Genomic DNA, 23117 nt, shown 5'->3' on the forward strand with positions numbered 1-23117 from the left:
CTCATTCCCAAAATCATTCTAGTGAATTTTCTCTGTACCCTCTCCAACGTCAGCACATCCTTTCTGAAATAAGAAGACCAAAACTGCCCACAGTACTCCAAGTGAGGTCTCACCAGCGCCTTATACAGCCGCAACATCACATCCCTGCTCCTATACTCTATTCCTCTAGAAATGAATGCTAACATTGCATTCGCCTTCTTCACCACCGACTCAACCTGGAGGTTAACCTTAAGGGTATCCTGTACGAGGACTCCCAAGTCCCGTTGCATCTCAGAACTTTGAATTCTTTCCCCATTTAAATAATAGTCTGCCCGTTTATTTCTTCTGCCAAAGTGCATAACCAGACACTTTCCAACATTGTATTTCATTTGCCACTTCTCTGCCCATTCTTCCAATCTATCCAAGTCTCTCTGCAGACTCTCCGTTTCCCCTCCACCTATCTTCGTATCATCAGCAAACTTAGCCACAAAGCCACCTATTCCATAATCCAAATCGTTGATGTACAACGTAAAAAGAAGCGGCCCCAACACGGACCCCTGTGGAACACCACTGGTAACCGGCAGCCAACCAGAATAGGATCCCTTTATTCCCACTCTCTGTTTCCTGCCAATCAGCCAACACTCTATCCACGTATGTAACTTTCCCGTAATTCCATTGGCTCTTACCCTGTTAAGTAGCCTCATGTGTGGCACCTTGTCAAAGGCCTTCTGAAAATCCAAATATACAACATCCACTGCATCTCCCTTGTCTAGCCTACTGGTAATTTCCTCAAAAAATTGTAATAGGTTTGTCAGGCAGGATTTTCCTTAAAGGAATCCATGCTGAGTTCTGCCTATCTGTTCTGTCATATGCCTCCAGGTACTCTGTAACATCATCCTTGACAATCGACTCCAACAACTTCCCAACCACTGATGTCAAGCTAACAGGTCTATAATTTCCTCTTTGCTTCCTAGCCCCCTTCTTCAATAGCGGAGTGACATTTGCAGTCTTCCAGTCCTCCGGAACCATGCCAGAATCTATCGACTTTTGAAAGATCATCGCTAATGCCTCCGCAATCTCCACAGCTACTTCCTTCAGAACACGAGGGTGCATTCCATCGGGTTCAATACCTTTAGACTATTCAGCTTCCTGAGTACTTCCTCTGTCGTAATTGTGACTGCGCACACTTCTCTTCCCTGCCACCCTTGAGTGTCCGGTATACTGCTGATGTCTTCCTCAGTGAAGACTGATGCAAAATACTCATTCAGTTCCTCCGCCATCTCCTTATCTCCCATTACAATTTCTCCAGCATCATTTTCTATCAGTCCTATATCTACTCTCACCTGTCTTTTATTCTTTATATACTTGAAAAAGCTTTTAGTATCCTCTTTGATATTATTTGCTAGCTTCCTTTCATAGTTCATCGTTTCCCTCTTAATGACCTTCTTAGTTTCCTTTTGTAAGCTTTTAAAAACTTCCCAATCCTCTGTCTTCCCACTAATTTTTGCTTCCTTGTATGCCCTCTCCTTTGTTTTAACTTTGGCTTTGACTTCTCTTGTCAATCACGGTTGCATCCTTTTTCCATTCAAAAATTTCTTCTTTTTTGGAATATACCTGTCTTGCACCTTCCTCACTTCTCGCATAAGCTCCAGCCACTGCTGCTGTGCCATCTTTCCCGCCAGTGTCCCTTTCCAGTCAACTTTGGCCAGTTCCTCTCTCATGCCACTGTAATTTCCTTTACTCCACTGAAATACCGACACATCAGATTTTGGCTTCTCTTTTTCAAATTTCACAGTGAACTCAATCATGTTATGATTATTGCCTCCCAAGGGTTCCTTCACCTCAATCACTCTAATCACCTCCGGTTCATTACACAATACCCAATCCAGTACAGCCGATCCCCGAGTGAGCTCAACAACAAGCTGTTCTAAAAAGCCATCTCGCAGACATTTTACAAACTCTCTCTCTTGAGATCCAGTGCCGACCTGATTTTCCCAATCCACTCACATGTTAAAATCCCCCACAATTATCATAACACTGCCCTTCTGACAAGCCTTTTCTATTTCCTGTTGTAATTTGTAGTCCACATCACTGCAGCTGTTTGCAGGCCTATAAATAACTGCCATCAGGGTCCTTTTACCCCTGTGATTTCTTAGCTCAACCCATAAAGATTCTGCACCTTCCGATCCTATATCACCTCTTTCTAATGATTTAATACCATTTCTTACCAATAAAGCCACGCCTCCCCCTCTGCCTACCTTCCTATCCTTCCCTTACACCGTGTATCCTTGGACGTTCAGTTCCCAGAGACTTGCATCCTTTAGCCACGTCTCAGTGATGGCCACAGTATCATACCTGCCAATCTGTAGCTGTATGACAAAATCATCCACCTTATTCCTTATGCTGCGTGCATTTAAGTATAACACCTTAAGACCAGTATTTGGTACTTTTCGCTTTGATTTCACTGCAACTTTATTGCACTGCAACCCATCCCAATGGCTACAAATTTGCCCCATCACCTGCCTGTCTTTCCTGACATCTTTACTGCTCACTATCTTAGATTTATTTCTGTTTTCCCCTTCCTCCGCTCTGTCATTCCGGTTCCCATCCCCCTGCCAAATTAGTTTAAACCCTCCCTAACAGCTCTATTAAACTTTCCTGCCAGGATATTGGTCCCATTCGGGTTCAGGTGTAACCTGTCCTTTTTGAAAAGGTCATACTTCCCCCAGAAGAGATCCCAATTATCCAAGAATCTGAAGCCCTGCCCCCTGCACCAGTCTCTCAGCCATGCATTCATCTGCCTGATCCAACTATTCTTGCCCCGCTAGCACGTGGCACAGGTAGCAACCCCGAGATTACTACCCTGGAGATCCTGCTTCTCAGCTTCCTTCCTAACTCCCAGAAATCTCTCTTCAGGACCTCCTCCTTTGTCTTATCTATGTCATTGGTACCAACATGTACCAAGACAACTGGCTGCTCACCCTCCCGCTTCAGAATATTCTGGACCCGATCCGAGACATCCCGTACCCTGGCACCTGGGAGGCAAACACACCATGCGGGTATCTCTATCAGGCTCACAGAATCTCCTGTCCATTCCCCTGTCTATGGAATCCCCTATGACTACCGCATTCCTCTTCTCCCTCCTTCTCTCCTGCACAACAGCACCAGGCTCAGTGCCAGAGACCCAGTCACCGTGGGCGTTCCCTGTCAGGTCATCCCCCTCAACAGCATCCAGAACAAGATTATTTGTTGCTGAGGGGGACAGCCACAGGTGTGCTCTCCGCTATCCGGGCATTTCCCTTCCTTCTCTTGACAGTGACCCAGTTTTCTGACCCCTGTAGCCTAGGGATGACTACCTCCCTGTAGCTCCTGTCTATCACCTCTTCACTTTCCCTGATAAGCAGTAGGTCATCAAGCTGCAGCTCCAGATCCTTAACATGGTCTCTGAGGAGCTGCATCTCGGTGCACCTGGCGCAGATGTGGCCATCAGGGAGGCTGGAGGACTCCGAGGATTCCCACATCTGACACCCTGAACAAAGCACTAACCCTGCGGGCATGCTAAATAATCCTACAGGAATGAAACAGGAAAAATAAGTCTACTCACCCACTTACCTGGACAAACAGACTAACCTTTTAAACCGTTACCTCCTACCATTAGCTGTGAGAGCCCTGCTGTTCCTGTCTGTCCAGACCGATTCGCGAAGGGGGGGAGAAAAAAAAAGTTGGTGCTTCGCTCTCACCTCTTCCCGTTTACCGCCGAAGCCCGTTGAAGCCAAAGCCCTGCACTCTGCTACCGCTCACTCCGCTGCCCGCTCCGACAGCTGCCCGTTGTATAGGGTGGTCTCCTTTTGTCATATGATATTAACAACTCTTTCCAGTGTAATTAGATAGGTGTCCAATAATATTCAAGCTGTATTGCTGAAAATTGCAATCTGATATCAACTGAATTAACGCAATTAAAATATTGCATCCGCATGAGGGTACAGGACTATCTAAGTCAGCCAGCTATTGCTCAGGTGGACTACCTATAAATCATCAAAGAATAATTAACCACTCACAATAATCAGTGATCAGAACAACATTCGGTGGGCTTGAAATTTTGAAAACTGTTGCTTGTGGTGAGTGAGTGTCCGATTTCAAAAGCGAGCAGGGTCAGTTGGGACATTAAGCAGACTTATAATTTTGGATCTTGTCAAGGGCCAATAAAAAAAATAGGTTTAAATAGAGTGCCATTGTGGGAGTAGTCATTATTGGAGTGGGACAGGGTTAGAGTGGAACAGTGGAAGCGAACAAGATTCCCAGAAGATATAAAAGTTGCTGGTGAACACAGCAGGCCCGGCAGCATCTATAGGAATAGGTACAGTCGACATTTCAGGCCGAGACCCTTTGTGGCATCACCTCCCCCTCGTACTCCATCCATTATTGCCCATCGTCTGGGCTCCCCCGCCCTTTCTTTCTCCCTAAGTCTCCCGTCCATCCCATGATCCTCTCATATCCCGTTTGCCAATCAACTGTCCGGCTGTTAGCTTTATCCCTTCCCCTCCTGTCTCCTTCTATCATTTTGGATCTCCCCTTCCCCCTCCCACTTTCAAATCTCTTATTAGCTCTTCTTTCAGTTAGTCCTGACGAAGGGTCTCAGCCCGAAACGTTGACTGTACCTATTCCTATAGATGCTGCCTGGCCTGCTGCATCACCAGCAACTTTGATGTGTGTTGCTTGAAATTCCAGCATCTGCAGATTTCCTCGTGTTTGCATCCCAGAAGATATGTTGACTCTCTGGTGTCGGGGTCAGGGGTATCTCAAGTTGAGTACACAGCATACTTGAGGGGAAGAGTGAATAGCTGGAGGCCATGGCCCACATCAAAACCAATGACATAGGCAGGAAGGAGTTCAGAGAGTAAGCTGCTTAGTTAAATGACAGAACCTCCAGGGTTATGATCTCAGGATTGCTACCCATGTCAGATGCTGCAAGGCCAGAAATAGGTTTAACACATGATTAAGGAGATGGTGCTGGAGGGAGGGCTTCAGATCTTTAGACCACTGGGATCTCTTTGAGGGAAAGTGGGACTTGTACAGATCGAATTTCTGCAGAATTCCTGTTGTTTGCATTATACACCACCCAACAGCCAGTGACTTTGAGGAGCAAATCTGTAAAGAAATAACAAAGTTGCAAGAAAAATAAAGTTGTGACAATAGGTGATTTTAAATTTCCACATTGACTGGGATTCCCACACTAAAAAAAGGACTAGATGTGATAGTTCTGTCAAATGTGTTCAATGCGTTTCCTTAATCCTTAGAGGTCCCAACTAGGTTCGATACTGGATCTCCTATTGGAGAATGAGACAAGGCAGGTGACAGAAGTGTGTGTAGGGGAACACTTTGGGTGAAGTGATCATAATTTCACTAGTTTCAAGATAACTAGAGATAAGGAAAACAAATGTTGCTTCATTGTTCAAGAAAGGCTCTAAGAGTAAGGCAGGAAATTGAGTCTGATGTCAGTAGTGGGTAATTTACTGGAAGATATTCCAAGGGACTGGATGTACAAGTACTTGGAAGGACAAGACCGGATTAGGGATAGTTAATATGTCTTTGTGGTAAGTCATGTCTAACCAATCTTGTAGAGGTTTTAGGAGTTACCAGGAAAGTTAATGAGAAAAAGATAGTGGATGATGTCTGCATGGACATTAGCAGGCCTTTGACAAAGTCCAGACTGGTTAAGAGGGTTCAGGTGCTTGCCACTCAGAAGAAGATAACAAACTGGATTTGACATTGGCTTCACAGGAGAAGCCATACAGTGGTAATTAATGGCTGCCTCTCTGATTGGAGGCCTGGGATGAGTGGTGTACCACAGGGATGGATGCTGGGTCCATTTTTGTTTGTCATATATATCAGTGATCTGGATGATAATGTGGTAAAATGGATCAGCAGATTTACAGGTGACACTAAGAAAGGGAACACAGTGGACAGTGAGGAAAGCTATCTAAGCATACAGCCTGTCTGGAGCAACTGGAATGATGAGCGGAAAAATGAGATGAAAAATGGCAGATGGAATTTAATGCAGACAAGGGTGAGATGTTGCATTTCCATATTAACAACCAGAATAGGTCTTAAAAGGAGTGCAATTTATCAGAAGGATCTGGGAATACAGATCCATAATTCCTTCAAAGTAGCATCATGGGTAGATAGGGTCAAAAAGAAAGTTCTTTGCACTTTAGGAGAACAAACCAGGTTCGGACATAACAGTGAACAGTAGAGTGGTCGAACAGAGCACTCTGGGAGGACCACAAAATCGTAAGTCACAGGAGCAGAATTAGGCCATTCAGACCATTGAGCCTGCTCTGCCATTCCATCATGACTCAACTCCATAAACCTGCCTTCTCACCATATCCTTTGATGCCCTGCCCAATCAGGAAACGATCAGTTCCACTTTAAATATACCCACCGACTTGGCCTCCAACACAGTCAAAGTCAGAGCATCCCAACAAATTCACTACTCTCTGGCAAATAAAAATTCATCCTTACCTACGTTCTGAAAGGTTGCCCCTCAATTTTGAGGCTGTGCCCTCTAGTTCTGGACGCCCCATCAGAGGAAATATCGTCTTCACATCCACTCTATCTAGTCCTTTCAACATTCAGTAGGTTTCAATGAGATCATCCCCCCCCCCCGCCATTCTTCTAAATTCCAGTGAGTACAGACCCAAAACTGCCTAATGCTCCTCATATGTCAACACCTTCACTCCCGGAATCATCCCCATGAACTTCCTCTGGACTCTCTCTATTGACACCACATCCTTTGAGATATGGGGCCCAAAACTGTTGACATACTCCAAGTGCAGCCTGACTAATGTCCTATAAAGGCTTAGTATTATCTCCTTGCTTTTAATATTCTATTCCCCTTGAAATAAATGCCAACATTGCATTTGCCTTCTTTACCACAGAATCAACCCGTAAATGAACCTTCTGGGAGTCCTGCATAAGGACTCCTAAGTCCCTCTGAAGCTCTGATAGACAATAGACAATAGGTGCAGAAGTAGACCATTCGGCCCTTTGAGCCTGCACCACCATTCTGAGATCATGGCTGATCATCTACTATCAATACTCGGTTCCTGCCTTGACCCCATAACCTTTGATTCCCCTATCCATAAGATACCTATCTAGCTCCTTCTTGAAAGCATCCAGAGAATTGGCCTCCACTGCCTTCTGAGGCAGGGCGTTCCACACCTCCACAACTCTCTGGGAGAAGTTGTTCCTCCTCAACTCTGTCCTAAATGACCTACCCCTCATTCTTAAACCATGCCCTCTGGTACTGGACTCTCCCGGCATCTAGAACATATTTCCTGCCTCTATCTTGTCCAACCCCTTAATAATCTTATATGTCTCAATCAGATTCCCCCTCAATCTCCTTAATTCCAGCGTGTACAAGCCCAGTCTCCTAACCTCTCTGCGTAAAACAGTCCGGACATCCCAGGAATTAACCTAGTGAATCTACGCTGCACCTCCTCCACAGCCAGAATGTCCTTCCTTAACCCTGGAGACCAAAACTGCACACAATACTCCAGGTGTGGACTCACCAGGGCCCTGTACAAATGCAAAAGGATTTCCTTGCTCTTGTACTCAATTCCCTTTGTAATAAAGCCCAACATTCCTTAGCCTTCTTCACTGCCTGCTGCACTTGCTCATTCACCTCCAGAAACTGATGAACAAGTACTCCTGGATCTCTTTGTATTTCTCCCTTACCTAACTCCACACCGTTCAGATAATAATCTGCCTTCCAAAGTGAATAACCTCACATTTATTCACATTAAACGCCATCTGCCAATTTTCTGCCCACTCACCCAGCCTATCCAAGTCACCTTGAATTCTCCTAACATCCTCATCACATGTCACACTGCCACCTAGCTTAGTATCATCAGCAAATTTGCTGATGTTATTCATAATGCCTTCCTCTAAATCATTGACGTAAATCATAAACAGCTGTGGTCCCAATACCGAGCCCTGTGGCACCCCACTAGTCACCACCTGCCATTCCGAGAAACACCCATTCACTGCTACCCTTTGCTTTCTACCTGCCAACCAGCTTTCTATCCATGTCAATATCCTCCCCCCAATGCCATGAGCTCTGATTTTACCCACCAATCTCCTATGTGGTACCTTATCAAATGCCTTCTGAAAGTCAAGGTACACCACATCCACTGGATCTCCCGCGTCTATCTTCCTGGTTACATCCTCAAAAAACTCCAATAGATTAGTCAAGCATGATTTGCCCTTGGTAAATCTATGCTGGCTCGGCCCAATCTTATCACTGCTATCAAGATATGCCACTATTTCATCTTTAATAATGGACTCTAGCATCTTCCCCACTACTGATGTTAGGCTAACAGGGCGATAGTTCTCTGTTTTCTCCCTCCCTCCTTTCTTAAAAAGTGGGACAACGTTAGCCATTCGCCAATCCTCAGGAACTGATCCTAAATCTAACGAACATTGGAAAATGATCACCAATGCATCCACAATTTCCAGAGCCACCTCCTTTAGTACCCTAGGATGCAGACCATCTGGACCTGGGGATTTGTTAGCCTTCAGTCCCATCAGTCTACTCATCACCGTTTCCTTCCTAATGTCAATCTGTTTCAGTTCCTCTGTTACCCTATGTCCTTGGCCCATCCATACATCTGGGAGATTGCTCGTGTCTTCCCTAGTGAAGACAGATCCAAAGAACTTATTAAATTCATCTGCCATTTCTCTGTTTCCCATAACAATTTCTCCCAATTCATTCTTTAAGGGCCCAACATTGTTCTTATCTATCTTCCTTCTCTTCACATACCTAAAAAACTTTTGCTATCCTCCTTTATATTCCTAGCTAGCTTGCATTCATACCTCATTTTTTCTCCCTGTATTGCCTTTTTAGTTAAGTTCTGTTGCTCCTTAAAAATTTCCCAATCATCCGTCGTCCACTCACCTTAGCTCTGTTATACTTCTTTTTTAATGCTATGCTATCTCTGACTTCCTTTGTCAACCACTGTGGCCACTTTCCCCCCTTTGAATCCTTCCTTCTCCGGGGGATGAACTGATTTTGCACCTTGTGCATTATTCCCAAGAATACCGGCCATTGCTGTTCCACTGTCTTTTCTGCTAGGATATCCGACCAGTCAACTTTGGCCAGCTCCTCCCTCATGTCTGAACCTTCTCTTCATTTAGATAATAGTCTATGCTATTGTTCCTTTTACCAAAGTACGTTAGCATACATTTCCCAACACTGTATTCCAACTGCCACTTTGCTGCAATCGCATTGATTTCTCAGTACTACCTACCTACCCCTCCACCTGTCTTCATGTCATCTGCAAACTTTGTCTCAAAGCCATCAATTCCATTATCCAAATCACTGTCAAACAAAGTGAAAAGTAGCAGTACCTATACTGATCCCTGAGGAACACCACTAGTCATCGGCAGCCAACCCGAAAACACCTTTATTCCCACTCACTGCCTTCTACCTGTCAGCCATTTCTCTGTCCATGCCAGTGTATGCCTTCTGAAAATTCCAGTAAATGCTATCCACTGTCTCCCCTTTGTCCAGCCTGCTTGTTACTTCCTCGAAGAACTTTTAACAGACTTGTCAGGCAAGATTTCCCTTCACAAAAACCATGCTGACTTTGACTTAGTTTATCATTTGTCTCCAAATAATCCAAAACCTCATCCTTAATAATAGACTCTAACACATTCCCAACCACTGAGGTTCGGCTTACTGGTCTATAATTTCATTTCTTCTCTCTCCCTCCCTTTTAAAGAGTGGAGTGACATTTCCAATCTTCCAGACATCCGGGACCATGCCAGAATCAAGAGATTCTTGAAAAATCATGTCCAATGCATCGTTGTCTTCAGCAAGCTCTCTCAGGACTCTGGGATGTAATCCATCTGGTCTAAGTGACTTATCCACCCAAAGACCTTTGAATTTGCCCAACACGTTTTTCTTGGTAATAGCCATGGCACTCATTCCTTCTTCCTGACACTCACGGACCTCTGGCACACTGCTAGTGTCTTCCAAGGTGAAGACTGATGCAACGTACCCATTAATTTCATCTGCCATTTCTTTGTTCCCCATTACTACCTCACCAGCATCATTTTCCAGTGATCCAACATCAACTCTCACCTGCCTTTTACTCTTTATATAACTGAAAATCTGATAGTATCCTGCTTAAATTATTGATTAGTTTGCCCTAATTTCTTCTTTCCTCTTCCTATAACTTTGTTGCCTTTTGGATTTTAAAAGCTTTCCAATCAACCAACTCGTCACTCACTTTTGCTACCTAATATGCCCTTCCCTTGGCTTTTATGCAGTCCTTAACTACCTGTGTCAGCCAGTTGTCCACTCCTGCCATTTGAGAACAACTTCTTCTGTAGGACCTATCTATCCTGTGCCTTGTGAATTATTCCCAGAAACTTGCCATCTCTGCTCTACTGTCATCCCTGCCAGTAGACTCCTTTGATCCACCTGTGCAAGCTCCTCTCTCATGCCTCTGTAATTCCCTTTATTCCATTGCAATAGTAATACATCTGACTTATGCTTCTCCCTCTCAAATTGTGGTATGAGTTCAAACATATTATGATTACTGCCTCTGAAGGGTTCCTTTGTATTAGGCTCCCTAATAAAATATGAGTTATTGGGTTATTACACAAACACATAATCTAAGATAGCCTTTACCTGAGTAGGCTCAAGCACAAACTGCTCTAAAAAGTCATCTCGTAGGCATTCAGCAAATTCCCTCTCTTGCAACCTGATACTAACCTGATTTTCCCAATCCCCTTGCATATTGAAGTCCCTCATTACAATTAAGACATTACCCTTACTACATGCCTTTTCCAGCTCCCTTTGTGATCTCAACCCCACATCTTAGCTACTCGTACAGATGCACAGTTCCTTGAACATGGTGTCACAGGTAGGTAGGGTTGTAAGGAGAGCTTTCAGCACATTAGCCTTCATAAATCAAAGCGTAACACCCTGGTTCATATTTTTACTGCTATGTTGTAGGTTATTTCATTTTAGCAGTTCTGTAAGAGTAGTTAGTCTGTTCTGCTTTCAGCCTGTTTGGGTTATGGATGAAGTTGAAGGATGCTAAGGAATGTGTGTCATCCAATTAGGATGGTGGAACTGGGAGGTTTTGTGAGAGACACTAAGGCTGGTCTGGGTTTTTTTGTTGTTCAGCGGGAGATGAACAGAGATGACACTGGTGAGAACCAGTCATAGGATTCAACATGGTGGGAGACCGTGATTCAATGGAGAAAGGTGCCGGGGTCTATTGAGGTGAATATGTGTGGCTTTTGGAAGAGTTGAGCTCCAACTTGTGCATATTTGACCTTTTAATTATAATGGACTCTTTTTGTTTTTTTTCTTTCTTTTCTTTACTAACACTTTATCAGAATCAGGTTTATTATCACTGGCATGTGACATGAAATTTATTAATTTAGCAGCAGCAGTTCAATGCAATACATAACCTAGCAGAGAGAGAGAAAAAATAATAAAAAATAAAATAAAACATAATAAACAAACAAGTAAATCAATTATGTATATTGAATAGATTATTAACTTTAGTTAAGATTCATAAATATAATTCCTTTAATCGTATGCAGTGTGCTGTCTCATTTCCTGGCACTGAGTTGTAACAAGGTAGCAAATTACACAGCGTCCACTCAAACCGGGGTTTGGGGTGGGACAGCAGTCTCAATCCCACTAGTTTGGCGGGACCAGAGTGTGTATTACCTACACTTACGCAGACAAGGAAACCAGCAGGGTTTCAAAAGTATTGAGCACAATAGTTGGGATGTTATGTTGAAGTTGAATAAGACATTCATGAGGTCAAATTTGAAGTATTGTGTGCAGTTCTGGTCACCTACGTGCAGAAAAGATATCCATACGATTAAGAGTATGGAGAAAATGTACATTGATGTTGCTGGGACTTCATGACCCAAGTTATAGGGAAAAACTGAATAGATTAGGGCTTTATTCCATGGAGCATTGGTCAATTAGGGGAGATTTGATAAAGGTGAAATTAAAACTAGAGGTCATGGGTTAAGGGTGAAAGGTAAAATGTTTAAGGGTAACATGAGAGGAATCTTCTTCACTCAGATGGTAATGTGACTGTGGAACAACTGCTACAGGAAGTGGTGAATCCTGGTTCGACATCAACATTTAAGGGAAGCTTGGATAAGTACATGGATGGGAGGGGGAATGAGGGGCAAGGTCCAAGTATGGGTTAATAGGACGAGGTAGAAACACAGTTTGGTGTAGACCGGAAGGGTCAAAGAATTCTGTGCTGTAGTGCTCTAACTCCATTACTATCAGATAGCACTTGTAAAGAACTTCATACCACATATGGGTATAAATTTCCAGACTCTGGTCTTTCACAGACACAAGAGTGCTGAAGAGTGTGGTGGAAGTAGATTCACTTACACTATTTGAGTATTGTCTAGACAAACTCTTGAATTGCCTGGGCATAGAAGGCTATGGGAAATATGATGGAAGATGGGATTGATATGGATGGGTGGCCATCAGTCAGCATGGATTTAACAGGCCAATTGGTCTATTTTCATGCTGTTTAACTCTGCAAAAGTTACATTCCAGAGGTGAAGTAAATGACACTAAAATAGCAATGCACTGAGTTTACCTTTGGTAAAATTGAACTCAAGGAAATCAAGGTCAAAATTCTCTTTTGGTTGCAGTCATATGTAGCATAAAAGAGAGCTTCACGGACACATAAGAGATTCTGCAGATGCTGGAAATCTTCGAGCAACACATAAAAAATGTTTAAGAACTCAGCAAATCAGGCAACATCTATAGAGGGAAATGAACAGCTGACATTTTGAGCCAAGATTCTTTATCAGGGCTGGAAAGGGAGCAGAAGCCAGAATGGGGGTGGGGTGGTGGGGGGGGGGTAGGGGATGAAGTAGAAGTTGGCATGTGATAAGTGAATTTAAGTGAAGGATAAGGTAGGTGGGTGGCTGGGGAAGGGAGGGATGAAAGGGAATGAAGTGAGAAGCTAAGAGATGATGGGTGGACGGGTAAAGGGCTGAGGGGGAAAAGTATTAGGAGAAGACAGTCGACCATATAATAAAAGGGATGAGGAGGGTAATGGGCACGTCATGAGTGCTGGGAAGGGGAAAAGGTGAAATGACCACCAGTAAGGAGGAAGAATTTTTTTTTTAAGTGTTGGTGGGATGTGAGGGGAAAGCAAAAATCTGAGTGGTTTGATTACAAGTTAGAGAAATCTATGCTTATGTCATCAGCTCAGAAACCTCCAAGGTAGAATATAAGTTATTACTACTCAAACCTGAGTTTGACCTCATCATGGCAGCAGAGGCAGCCACGAAAACATGACGTCAGAATAGGGACTGAAATTGAGCCCCACTGGGAGATCCTGGTTATTGTGGTGGATGGAGAGAGGGTGATCAATGAAGCAATCCCCCGACCTGGTGCTCCTGGTGTGGCCTCCTCAGATGCAATAAGTGACTCCAAGACTTGCACGTGAAGCACTGCCTCACTTGGAGGGACTGTTTAGTGCTCTGAATGATGGTGAAGGAGAAGCTGTAGGAGCTGTTGTAGCGCTCACCATGGTTGCAGAAGGATGATCAGTGGGGAGGGATGAGTGGAAAAAGAGTCACAGCGAGAATAATCTCTGCAGAAAACGGAAGTGGGTGGGGTAGAAGAGGAAGAACTGCCTGGTGGTGGGATTCCACTGGAGATGGTGTAAGTTGTGGAGTATGATGTGTTGGATGTGGGGTGGTACATGCAGGCAAGGAGAACCCCATCCCTATAGCATTGAGAGTGAAAGAAATGGGGTGAGGGGAGAATAGATAGTGGTGCAAGGGAACTAAGGTTTCCTGAATGTTTTCTTGGATGTCCTGGAGTGGACATCCTGAGAACAAATGCCATGGAAGCATAGGAAATCGGAGAAGGGAACAGCATTTTAACAAGTGACAGGGTGGGAAGAAGTATAACAAAGATAACTGTGGGAGTCAGTAGTTTGTAAAGGATGTCAGCAAACAATCTTTCTCCACAGCTTCAGCTGTTGGGGAATGAACATCTTCTCCCCAGCACTTTGCTATGCAAGTTCCATAAGCAGGTCCTTTTATCAGTAACCTACTTTCCATCAAAAGGTCAGAGGTGAGGAGGCTTGTGATGGTTGCACTATGTTCAGAGTTGGAACTCCTCCATTAATGACACAGTTTGCAGCCAAGCAACAAAACCTAGATGAGACTGAGGCACAAGTATCAAGTAGCATTTGTGTCACTAAAGAACAATCATCTGTTAACAAAGAATGTAACTACTTCTCATTGATATTTGATGGTATTACTACTTCAGGAGCTTTCCACTCTGGGAGTGATAGGTGCCAGTGTTGACAAGTTTCCAGGGCCAAGTTTTGTAGCGATAGTCAAAGGCTGAATAATCTGCCATGAGTAGCTCAATCTGACTCTCCAAATTTTTTCTACAATCTACTAAGTACAATTAGGAGCATGATGGAATGCATTCCATTTTTCTGTAAAGGTATAGTACCTACAGTAAAACTTGATATTATTCAGAACAAACAGCCTGCTTGACTGATATATAATTCACCACTAGTGGACAGCAGCAAGTGGCCAGCAGACATCTTCAAATGAACTTCACAAATCCACATTGTTGATTAACCAAAAGGGTAACACAGCAGTTAGACATCTGTTTCCAGTGGTGCAATATCAGGACTTGGACACCACGTAACATAAGAAAACGTAGTAAACCATTCTCCCTCTCCACTTCACCATTCAACAAGATCATACATAATCTTTCAGTGTATTTTTTCTACATTAACTCCCTACCCCTTGATTCTATTACTATGCAAAAAAAACATCCATTCTTGAATGTACTCAGCAGCTGAAATTCTTGGATCAACGATTCCACCTGTTCACAATGTGTTTGTTTTTAAATTTCAGGTTTACAGAATTTGCAGTATTTTATCTGTTAATTTTTTTTTACTTGTTTTTTCTAATGAAGGTTAATATTGTTACCAAATGACCAACTGGTACAATAATCAATCCTGATTTTTTCTAAAAATCTTCTATAATTTTGAAAACTATCAGTGATCAGAATGCAAAATCACATTCTTTTGACCAAGCATTCACAGGAACATAGAAAATGCTCTGAACTGGCAAAGTTAACTGCAGTGCATCTGAACGGGTCCAGGAAATACAAACAGCAACTACCTCACAGCACTGACACAGATCTTTAAACAATCAAAATCATGGTGTTGATTTCCAATGTATTCTCTGTATTTTTCTCCTTTTATTGAAACAATATGAACACAGATTAAAAAGTTTCATTATATATAAAAATAAGCTCTCAGCAAAAGAAAAAGTTAACCTCAACAAATAACAGATCAGGAACAGTTCAGTTCAAGTTCAAGTTTAATTGTCATTGAACTATATATGAATACATCCAAACATCCAGCATTTTTCTGAGCTCAAGGTGCAAAACACAGTACCAACAGTCATACATACCCAGTACAAGGTACATATGGTATATTTACAACAGCAGTACAGTACATAGTCACACAAAAAATACATAATATAGCCCAAGTCCCTGAGTTCATGAGCGTTGTTGGCAAGAGCAAGCCCACACAGTCTGCACACGAATGCAATTGTCTGCAGAAGAAATATCAATTTTAGATATTGTTCCCCAAGTCCACAGAGGGAAAGTTGAAAAGTGAAGCATCCCTTCAAAAGAAAGGCAACCATGGTGGAGGATTATAATCAAGACTGTTGGGTGTCCAGGTAACTAGATTGTCAGCAAGCATTAACTGGGCATGAGTGAGGGAGAATTGTTGGTACATAGAGATATAAAGAAAGGAAAATGGGACTCTTGGAGTTGCTATGCAGTTATAAAGCATGAAAACAGACTCTTCAACACAAATCATCCATGCTGACAAAGATGCCTTCCTTAACGACTTTGTAGTTCCATTGGCTTGTGTCTGGCTGATATTCTTCTAAATTATCCAACACCAACCTGATTTTCTCAATCCCCTTGCATATTGAAGTCCGCCATTACAATTGTGTCATTACCTTTATTACATGCCTTTTCCAGCTCCCTTTGTAATCTCAACCCCACATCTTGGCTACTACTTGGAGGCCTATATATGATTTCCATATTGGCTTTTCTACCCTTACAGTTTCTTAACTCCACCCACAAAGTTTCAACATTCTTTCTAAAGATGCAAATTCCATCTCTTACCAACAGAGTCACACCACTGCCTATGCCTTCCTGCCTGTCCTTTCGATACAAAGTATATCCTTTGATGTTAAGCTCCCAACTATGGCCTTCTTTCAGCCGCGACTCAGTGATGCCCACAACATCATACCGACCAATCTCTAATTGCGCCACGAGTTCGTCCACCTTATTCTGAATGCTACACACAGTTAAATACAGTAGCTTAAGTCCCGCATTCTTCGCTCTTTTCTATTTTGCCTCTGTGGTACAAGTTAATTCTTAGCTCTATCTGCATCTGTACCCAATCATTGGCTTGTCCTTCCTTACATTCATCCCTTACGCTGAGAAAAAAAAGTAACCACCACCTTATTAACTTTATGATTTTCATGATTTATAAAATACATCACATCAACCCTCAGCCTTCAACACTCTAGTGGAAGAAATGTCAAGCCTACCTGGTCTTTCCATACAACTCAAGCCCTCCACTTCAATAAACATTCTTGTGATCTTTTCTGCACCTTCTCTTACATAATCACATTCTTCGTACAGTGAGGCAATCAGAATAGCACACAATACTCCAAGTGCAGTTTGATGAATGACTTGTACAATTGAAACTTGACATCCCACCATTTGTTCTCAATGCCATGGCCGATAAAGGCAAGTATGCCACACCCCAGTCTACAAATGACTCCACTTTCATGGAATGATGTACTTGTACCTCTAGCGCAACAGACACAAAATGCTGGAGGAACTCTGCGGGTCAGGAAGCATCCATAGAAATGAATAAAGAGTAGCGGTGTCGGGCCAAGACCCTTCATTAGAACTGGAAACAAAGGGGAAAGAAGGCAGAATAAGGTGGTGAGGAGAGGGGAAGAAGTACAAACTTAACCATGGGTGAAGGCAGATGGATGGGGGAGGAGGTATGAAGTACGAAGCTGGGAGGTGATAGGTAGAAAAGGCTAGAGAAAGAATCTGATAGGATAAGAGAATGGACCATGGGAGAAAGGGAAGGAGAAGGGGCACCATGTGATAGGCAGGTGAGGAGAAGTGAAGAGATAAGAGGGGAGCCAACAGGGGAACTGAAGAACAGGGAAAGGGGAGGATGACAAATTATCAATGTTCATACCATCAGATTGCTCGTACCTCTAGATGACTTTGTTCTGCAACAATGTCCAGAGCTCTGCCACAATGCAAAGCCTGCCCTGCTTTAATTTACCAAATTGCAGCAGTTTGCATCTCTGAGCTAAATTCCATCGGCCATTCCTTGAATACACATTACAAACACAGGACCCAACATAAATCCTTACAGCACACTTCCAATCTGGAAGACAACCCTCCCAGTACCCTCCTCCGACACTTTCCACCAAGCCAATTTTGTACACCCTGAATTCCATGTGATCTAACCTCCTGATCACCCTATCGTGAAGGACCTTGCACTGGTTAAAAATCTTGCTAAATTTACTGTAAACAATGTTTACTGCTAATACCCTTGTCAGTCCTCGCTGTCACCTCTGCAAAACCTTGATTAGATTTGCTTGACTCGATCTCCCATACACAAAGCCATACTGCATACCCTTAATCAGTGCTTACTTTTCTAAATGCACATGGATCCTGTCTCTCAGAATCTGCTCCAGTAATTTTTTTTACCCTTGACGTTTAGAAACATAGACATAGAAACATAGAAAATAGGTGCAGGAGTAGGCCATTCGGTCCTTCGAGCCTGCACCGCCATTCAGTATGATCATGGCTGATCATCCAACTCAGAACCCTGTACCAGCCTTCCCTCCATACCCCCTGATCCCTTTAGCCACAAGGGCCATATCTAACTCCCTCTTAAATATAGCCAATGAACTGGCCTCAACTGTTTCCTGTGGCAGAGAATTCCACAGATTCACCACTCTCTGTGTGAAGTAGTTTTTCCTAATCTCGGTCCTAAAAGGCTTCCCCTTTATCCTCAAACTATGACCCCTCGTTCTGGACTTCCCCAACATCGGGAACAATCTTCCTGCATCTAGCCTGTCCAATCCCTTTAGGATTTTATACGTTTCAATAAGATTCCCCCTCAATCTTCTAAATTCCAACGAGTACAAGCCTAGTTCATCCAGTCTTTCATTATATTAAAGTCCTGCCATCCCAGGAATCAATCTGGTGAACCTTCTTTGTACTTCCTCTATGGCAAGGATGTCTTTCCTCAGATTAGGGGACCAAAACTGCACACAATACTCCAGGTGTGGTCTCACCAAGGCCTTGTACAACTGCAGTAGTACCTCCCTGCTTCTGTACTCGAATCCTCTTGCTATGAATGCCAGCATACCATTCGCCTTTTTCACCGCCTGCTGTACCTGCATGCCCACTTTCAATGACTGGTGTATAATGACACCCAGGTCTCGTTGCACCTCCCCTTTCCTAATCGGCCACCATTCAGATAATAATCTGTTTTCCTGTTTTTGCCAGCAAAGTGGATAACCTCACATTTATCCACATTAAATTGCATCTGCCATGAATTTGCCCACTTACCTAACCTATCCAAGTCACCCTGCATTCTCTTAGCATCCTCCTCACAGCTAACACTGCCGCCCAGCTTCATGTCATCCGCAAACTTGGAGATGCTGCATTTAATTCCCTCATCTAAGTCATTAATATATATTGTAAACAACTGGGGTCCCAGCACTAAGCCTTGCGGTACCCCACTAGTCACTGCCTGCCATTCTGAAAAGGTCCCGTTTATTCCCACTCTTTGCTTCCTGTCTGCTAACCAATTCTCTATCCACATCAATACCTTACCCCCAATACCATGTGCTTTAAGTTTGCACACTAATCTCCTGTGTGGGACCTTGTCAAAAGCCTTTTGAAAATCCAAATATACCACATCCACTGGTTCTCCCCTATCCACTCTACTAGTTACATCCTCAAAAAATTCTATGAGATTCGTCAGACATGATTTTCCTTTCACAAATCCATGCTGACTTTGTCCGATCATTTCACCGCTTTCCAAATGTGCTGTTATCACATCTTTGATAACTGACTCTAGCATTTTCCCCACCACCAATGTTAAGCTAACCGGTGTATAATTCCCCGGTTTCTCTCTCCCTCCTTTTTTAAAAAGTGGGGTTACATTAGCCACCCTCCAATCCTTAGGAACTAGTCCAGAATCTAAAGAGTTTTGAAAAATTATCACCAATGCATCCACTATTTCTTGGGCTACTTCCTTAAGCACTCTGGGATGCAGACCATCTGGCCCTGGGGATTTATCTGCCTTTAATCCCTTCAATTTACCTAACACCACTTCCCTACTAACATGTATTTCCCTCAGTTCCTCCATCTCACTGGACCCTCTATCCCCTACTATTTCCGGAAGATTATTTATGTCCTGCTTAGTGAAGAGGACAAGTTTGTCAGACTTGTCCTTGCAGCCCTTTTTCAAAAAAGGCACAACATTATTCACACTCTAATCTTGCAGTACATCACACGTGACTTACAGTGCTACAGATACCTCTGCCAGGCCTCAGCAATTTCTTCCATAATTTCCCACAATGTATTAGAACACACTTAGTCTGGCTGCGGAGGTTTATACCCCGAAATGTGCTTCAAGATCCGCAGCATTTCCTCTTTTGTAATATCATTTTGTTCCAAGACATTATTTCCCTGAAATCCCTAGCTTCCATAACAGTATAAATTAAGATATTCATAAATTTAATATGAATAAAACACTATAGCAATTCACCAGATTTTTATGACAATCTTGACCATTTGCTCACCTGAAATATCCTATCCAGTATTATCGCAAAGTAATATTCTTTCCTGGTGTACCTTCGCTCACAGATCAATACCTTGTTGCATATTCTTCCTTTTGCACCTGTTTGTTTCGTAAATAACTTCTTTCCTATCATTTGGGAAGTAATATCCCGGGCTTGTTCTGGACTGGGAAGAAGAAAGTGATCAACCAGGTTGTTAATTGATTACAATATGTACAGAAATTTGTACACACACAATATTAATTTGGTATTTTTAAAACTCCAAAGAGTAAGATAATATCTTAAAAGTTATTCTTAAAGTATACCACCAGCTGCAGGGATTTTTCTAGTTTATACCAACTACCCTCAAACAAAGGTCTTTGATAAAGGCAGGATCAGAATATTAGAGGCAACCAAGAATGCAAAACTGCTGATTCTCCATTTTGGTTTTATACTGAATCTCCTTCTGAACATCCTGCAGATTAACAAGCTAAAGGCTTTGAAATATTGCAGAGTACTGGTAGCTCGGGTCGACTATTTGGAAGTTCGGTTGGTCACCAAGCTTAGCAAAATAGACATATTGAGGAAGGTCCATTGAAAGTGGATTCTCTGCAGAAGGATCCATCAACAAACACATTAACATAGATCTAGTATATTGAAACCTTACGGAGAAAAGGGAAACAACTATGTCAACAATCAATAAATCACCGGTAATCTTGGGATCTGGACAGCAAAGCAAACACATCCAACAGGACTCCCTCGAAGCTAACCAATCAAAATCTTATACTGCTAAACGATTCACAGTGTTTTGAACCAGACAACCAGATCACAATGTCTAATCAATATCCATTCGGACCCTGTAGAAGTATATAAGCCAGCGTTCTGAGGAGACAACACCCTCAACTGTGCACTGATGATGGCTTCTCGACTGGAGCGAAATGTCTGTAAACCTTTTTCCAAGCTCAGTGATCAACCAAATTTTCAAACTGAAGGCTAGCAGCAGAAGGCCAAAGACTGGAGCAACAAATAAACAGAGCATGATCGCAGGTGTGGACAAGACAAGGTAATCAGAGTACTGGCTTCAGATCTACTGATGGGTGACTACCAGGAGAGGCAAGGGGAATAGGAAGTCAGTGCAGGGTTCCCTGTGGCCATTCCCCTCAGCAACAAGTATACCTCTTTCGATGCTGCTGGGAGAGGGGATGACCCATCAAGGCACAGGTGGCACTGTGGCCGTCTCTGAGACTCAGCAGGGGAAGGTAAAGTCAGGCAGTGTGGTGGCAATAGGGGACTCAACAGTTAGGGGGACAGGAGATTCTGCAGCTGCAAAAGAGACACCAGGATAGTGTGTTGCCTCCTGGGTGTGAGAGTCCAGGATGTATCATAGCAGCTACAAGATATTCTCAAGGAGGAGGGTAAACAGCCAGAAGTCATGTTGCATAATGACATAAGCAGAAAAGGGGAAGAGGTCCTGTGCAGTGAGTATATAAAGTTAGGAAACAGGCTAAAGAGATGGACGTCCAAGGTAGTAACCTCTGGATTACTCCTGTGCCGCAGACTAGTGCAGGTAGGAATGAGACGATAGCATGGATGAATCAGTGGCTGAGCAGATGGGGCAGGATCTTGGATCACTGGAACCTTTTTTGGGAAAGGGGTGACCTCTACAAGAAGTTGCACCTGAAATAGAGGAGAACGAATATTCTTGCCAGGAGGTTTGCTAATGCAACTCAGGAGGGTTTAAACTAGTTTTGCAGGGGCTGGGAACCAGAGCAGCAGGTCAGTAAGTGAAGGACTGGACAGGATGGTAGATGTCAGGGAAAGTTTTGAAAGGCAAAATTGAAATAACAGGTATAAGAAGTATATATATTTTAATGCAAGAATATTATGGGTAAAGGTGATAAACTTAAGAGCATGGATCAGTACATGGAGCTACGAAGTTGGGGCTATTACAGAAACTTGGTTGAGAGAGGGGCAGGAATGGGTGATTAATATACCAGGTTTTCAAAGTTTTAGAAAAGATATAGGTGGTGGTAAGGGGGAGGGGTGGATTTGCACTACTAATCAGGGACAATATTACAACTGCACTTAGTGAAGACATAATGGAGGGTTCAGATACTGAGTCCAATTAGGTAGAACTCAGGAATAGGAAGGATGAAATCACACTGATGAGATTGCACTACAGACCCGCCCCCCAATAGCCACCAGGCCATTAAGGAACAGATATGAATCAGATTAAGAAAATGTGTGAAAATAATAGGGTTGTTGTCATGAGGGAATTCAACTTCCCTAATATAAACTGGGACCTTCTTAGTGCAAGGGGTTTAAGTGGGGGAGAATTTGTTAAGTGTATCCAGGAAGGTTTATAAATCAATTATGCGGACAGACCAACAAGAGGAAAGGCCATACTGGACCCGGTGTTGGATAATGAGCCAGGCCAGGTGACTGACATTTGAGTGAGGGAGCAGTTAGGGAACACTGACCACAATTCCTTAAATTTCAGGATAGTAATAGTTAAGGATAGGTATGGTCATTGTGGGAGTTTTAATTTGGAGTAGGGCAAATGATGAGGGCATTGGACAGGAACTAAGAGTGTTAATTGGGAACACCTTTTTTCTGGAAAGCCCACTTCAGGTATGTGGAGGGCATTTAAAGATCAATTGCAGAGTAAAGGAAAGGAAGGACAAGGATGGAGAGATTAAAGAACCTTGGATGTCCAGAGAAGTGATGAATTAGTCAAGAAGAAAAAGGAAAATTATGTAAAACTTGGAAAGTAGGATCAAATGGAGTACATGAGGATTATAAAGAACCCAGCAAAGAACTAAGTTAGGGAATCCAGAAAGCCAGGAGGGGCCATGAAAAGACCTTGGCCAGTAGGATTAAGGTGAATCGCAAGACATTCTATACATACATCAAGGCCAAAGGGATAACTAGGGAGAAGGTAGGACCACTCCAGGGAAGACCAGGAGATCAGTGTTGAAGGTATAATTACGTTAGGGTGTTTAGAGGTCAAGGAGGAGGAAGTGGCTAAGTCCCAAGGAGCTGATGGGATTTACCCATGGTAATTGAAGGGGACAAGAGGTTAGATTACTGGGGCTTCGACCAGCATCTTCATGTCTTCTCTAGGCATAGGCGAAGTCTTAGAGGACTGGCAAGTGGCTAATGTTGTACATTTATTTAAG

The 23117-nt window shown here is 43.1% G+C and overlaps 1 protein-coding gene across 3 annotated transcripts in view; it reads right to left on the reverse strand.

The window, feature by feature from the left end:
• Window positions 1-23117, reverse strand: part of LOC140199223 (succinate--CoA ligase [ADP-forming] subunit beta, mitochondrial-like) — a 202105-nt gene that overhangs the window by 138571 nt on the left and 40417 nt on the right. For all 3 annotated transcript variants that reach the window (XM_072260920.1, XM_072260918.1, XM_072260919.1), the window contains exon 4: window positions 19963-20125. In XM_072260920.1, the coding sequence (XP_072117021.1) occupies window positions 19963-20125 (163 nt within the window). The remainder of the gene's footprint in view (window positions 1-19962; window positions 20126-23117) is intronic.

The sequence above is a fragment of the Mobula birostris genome, chromosome 6 (assembly GCF_030028105.1).
Source record: "Mobula birostris isolate sMobBir1 chromosome 6, sMobBir1.hap1, whole genome shotgun sequence".
NCBI lineage: Eukaryota > Metazoa > Chordata > Chondrichthyes > Myliobatiformes > Myliobatidae > Mobula > Mobula birostris.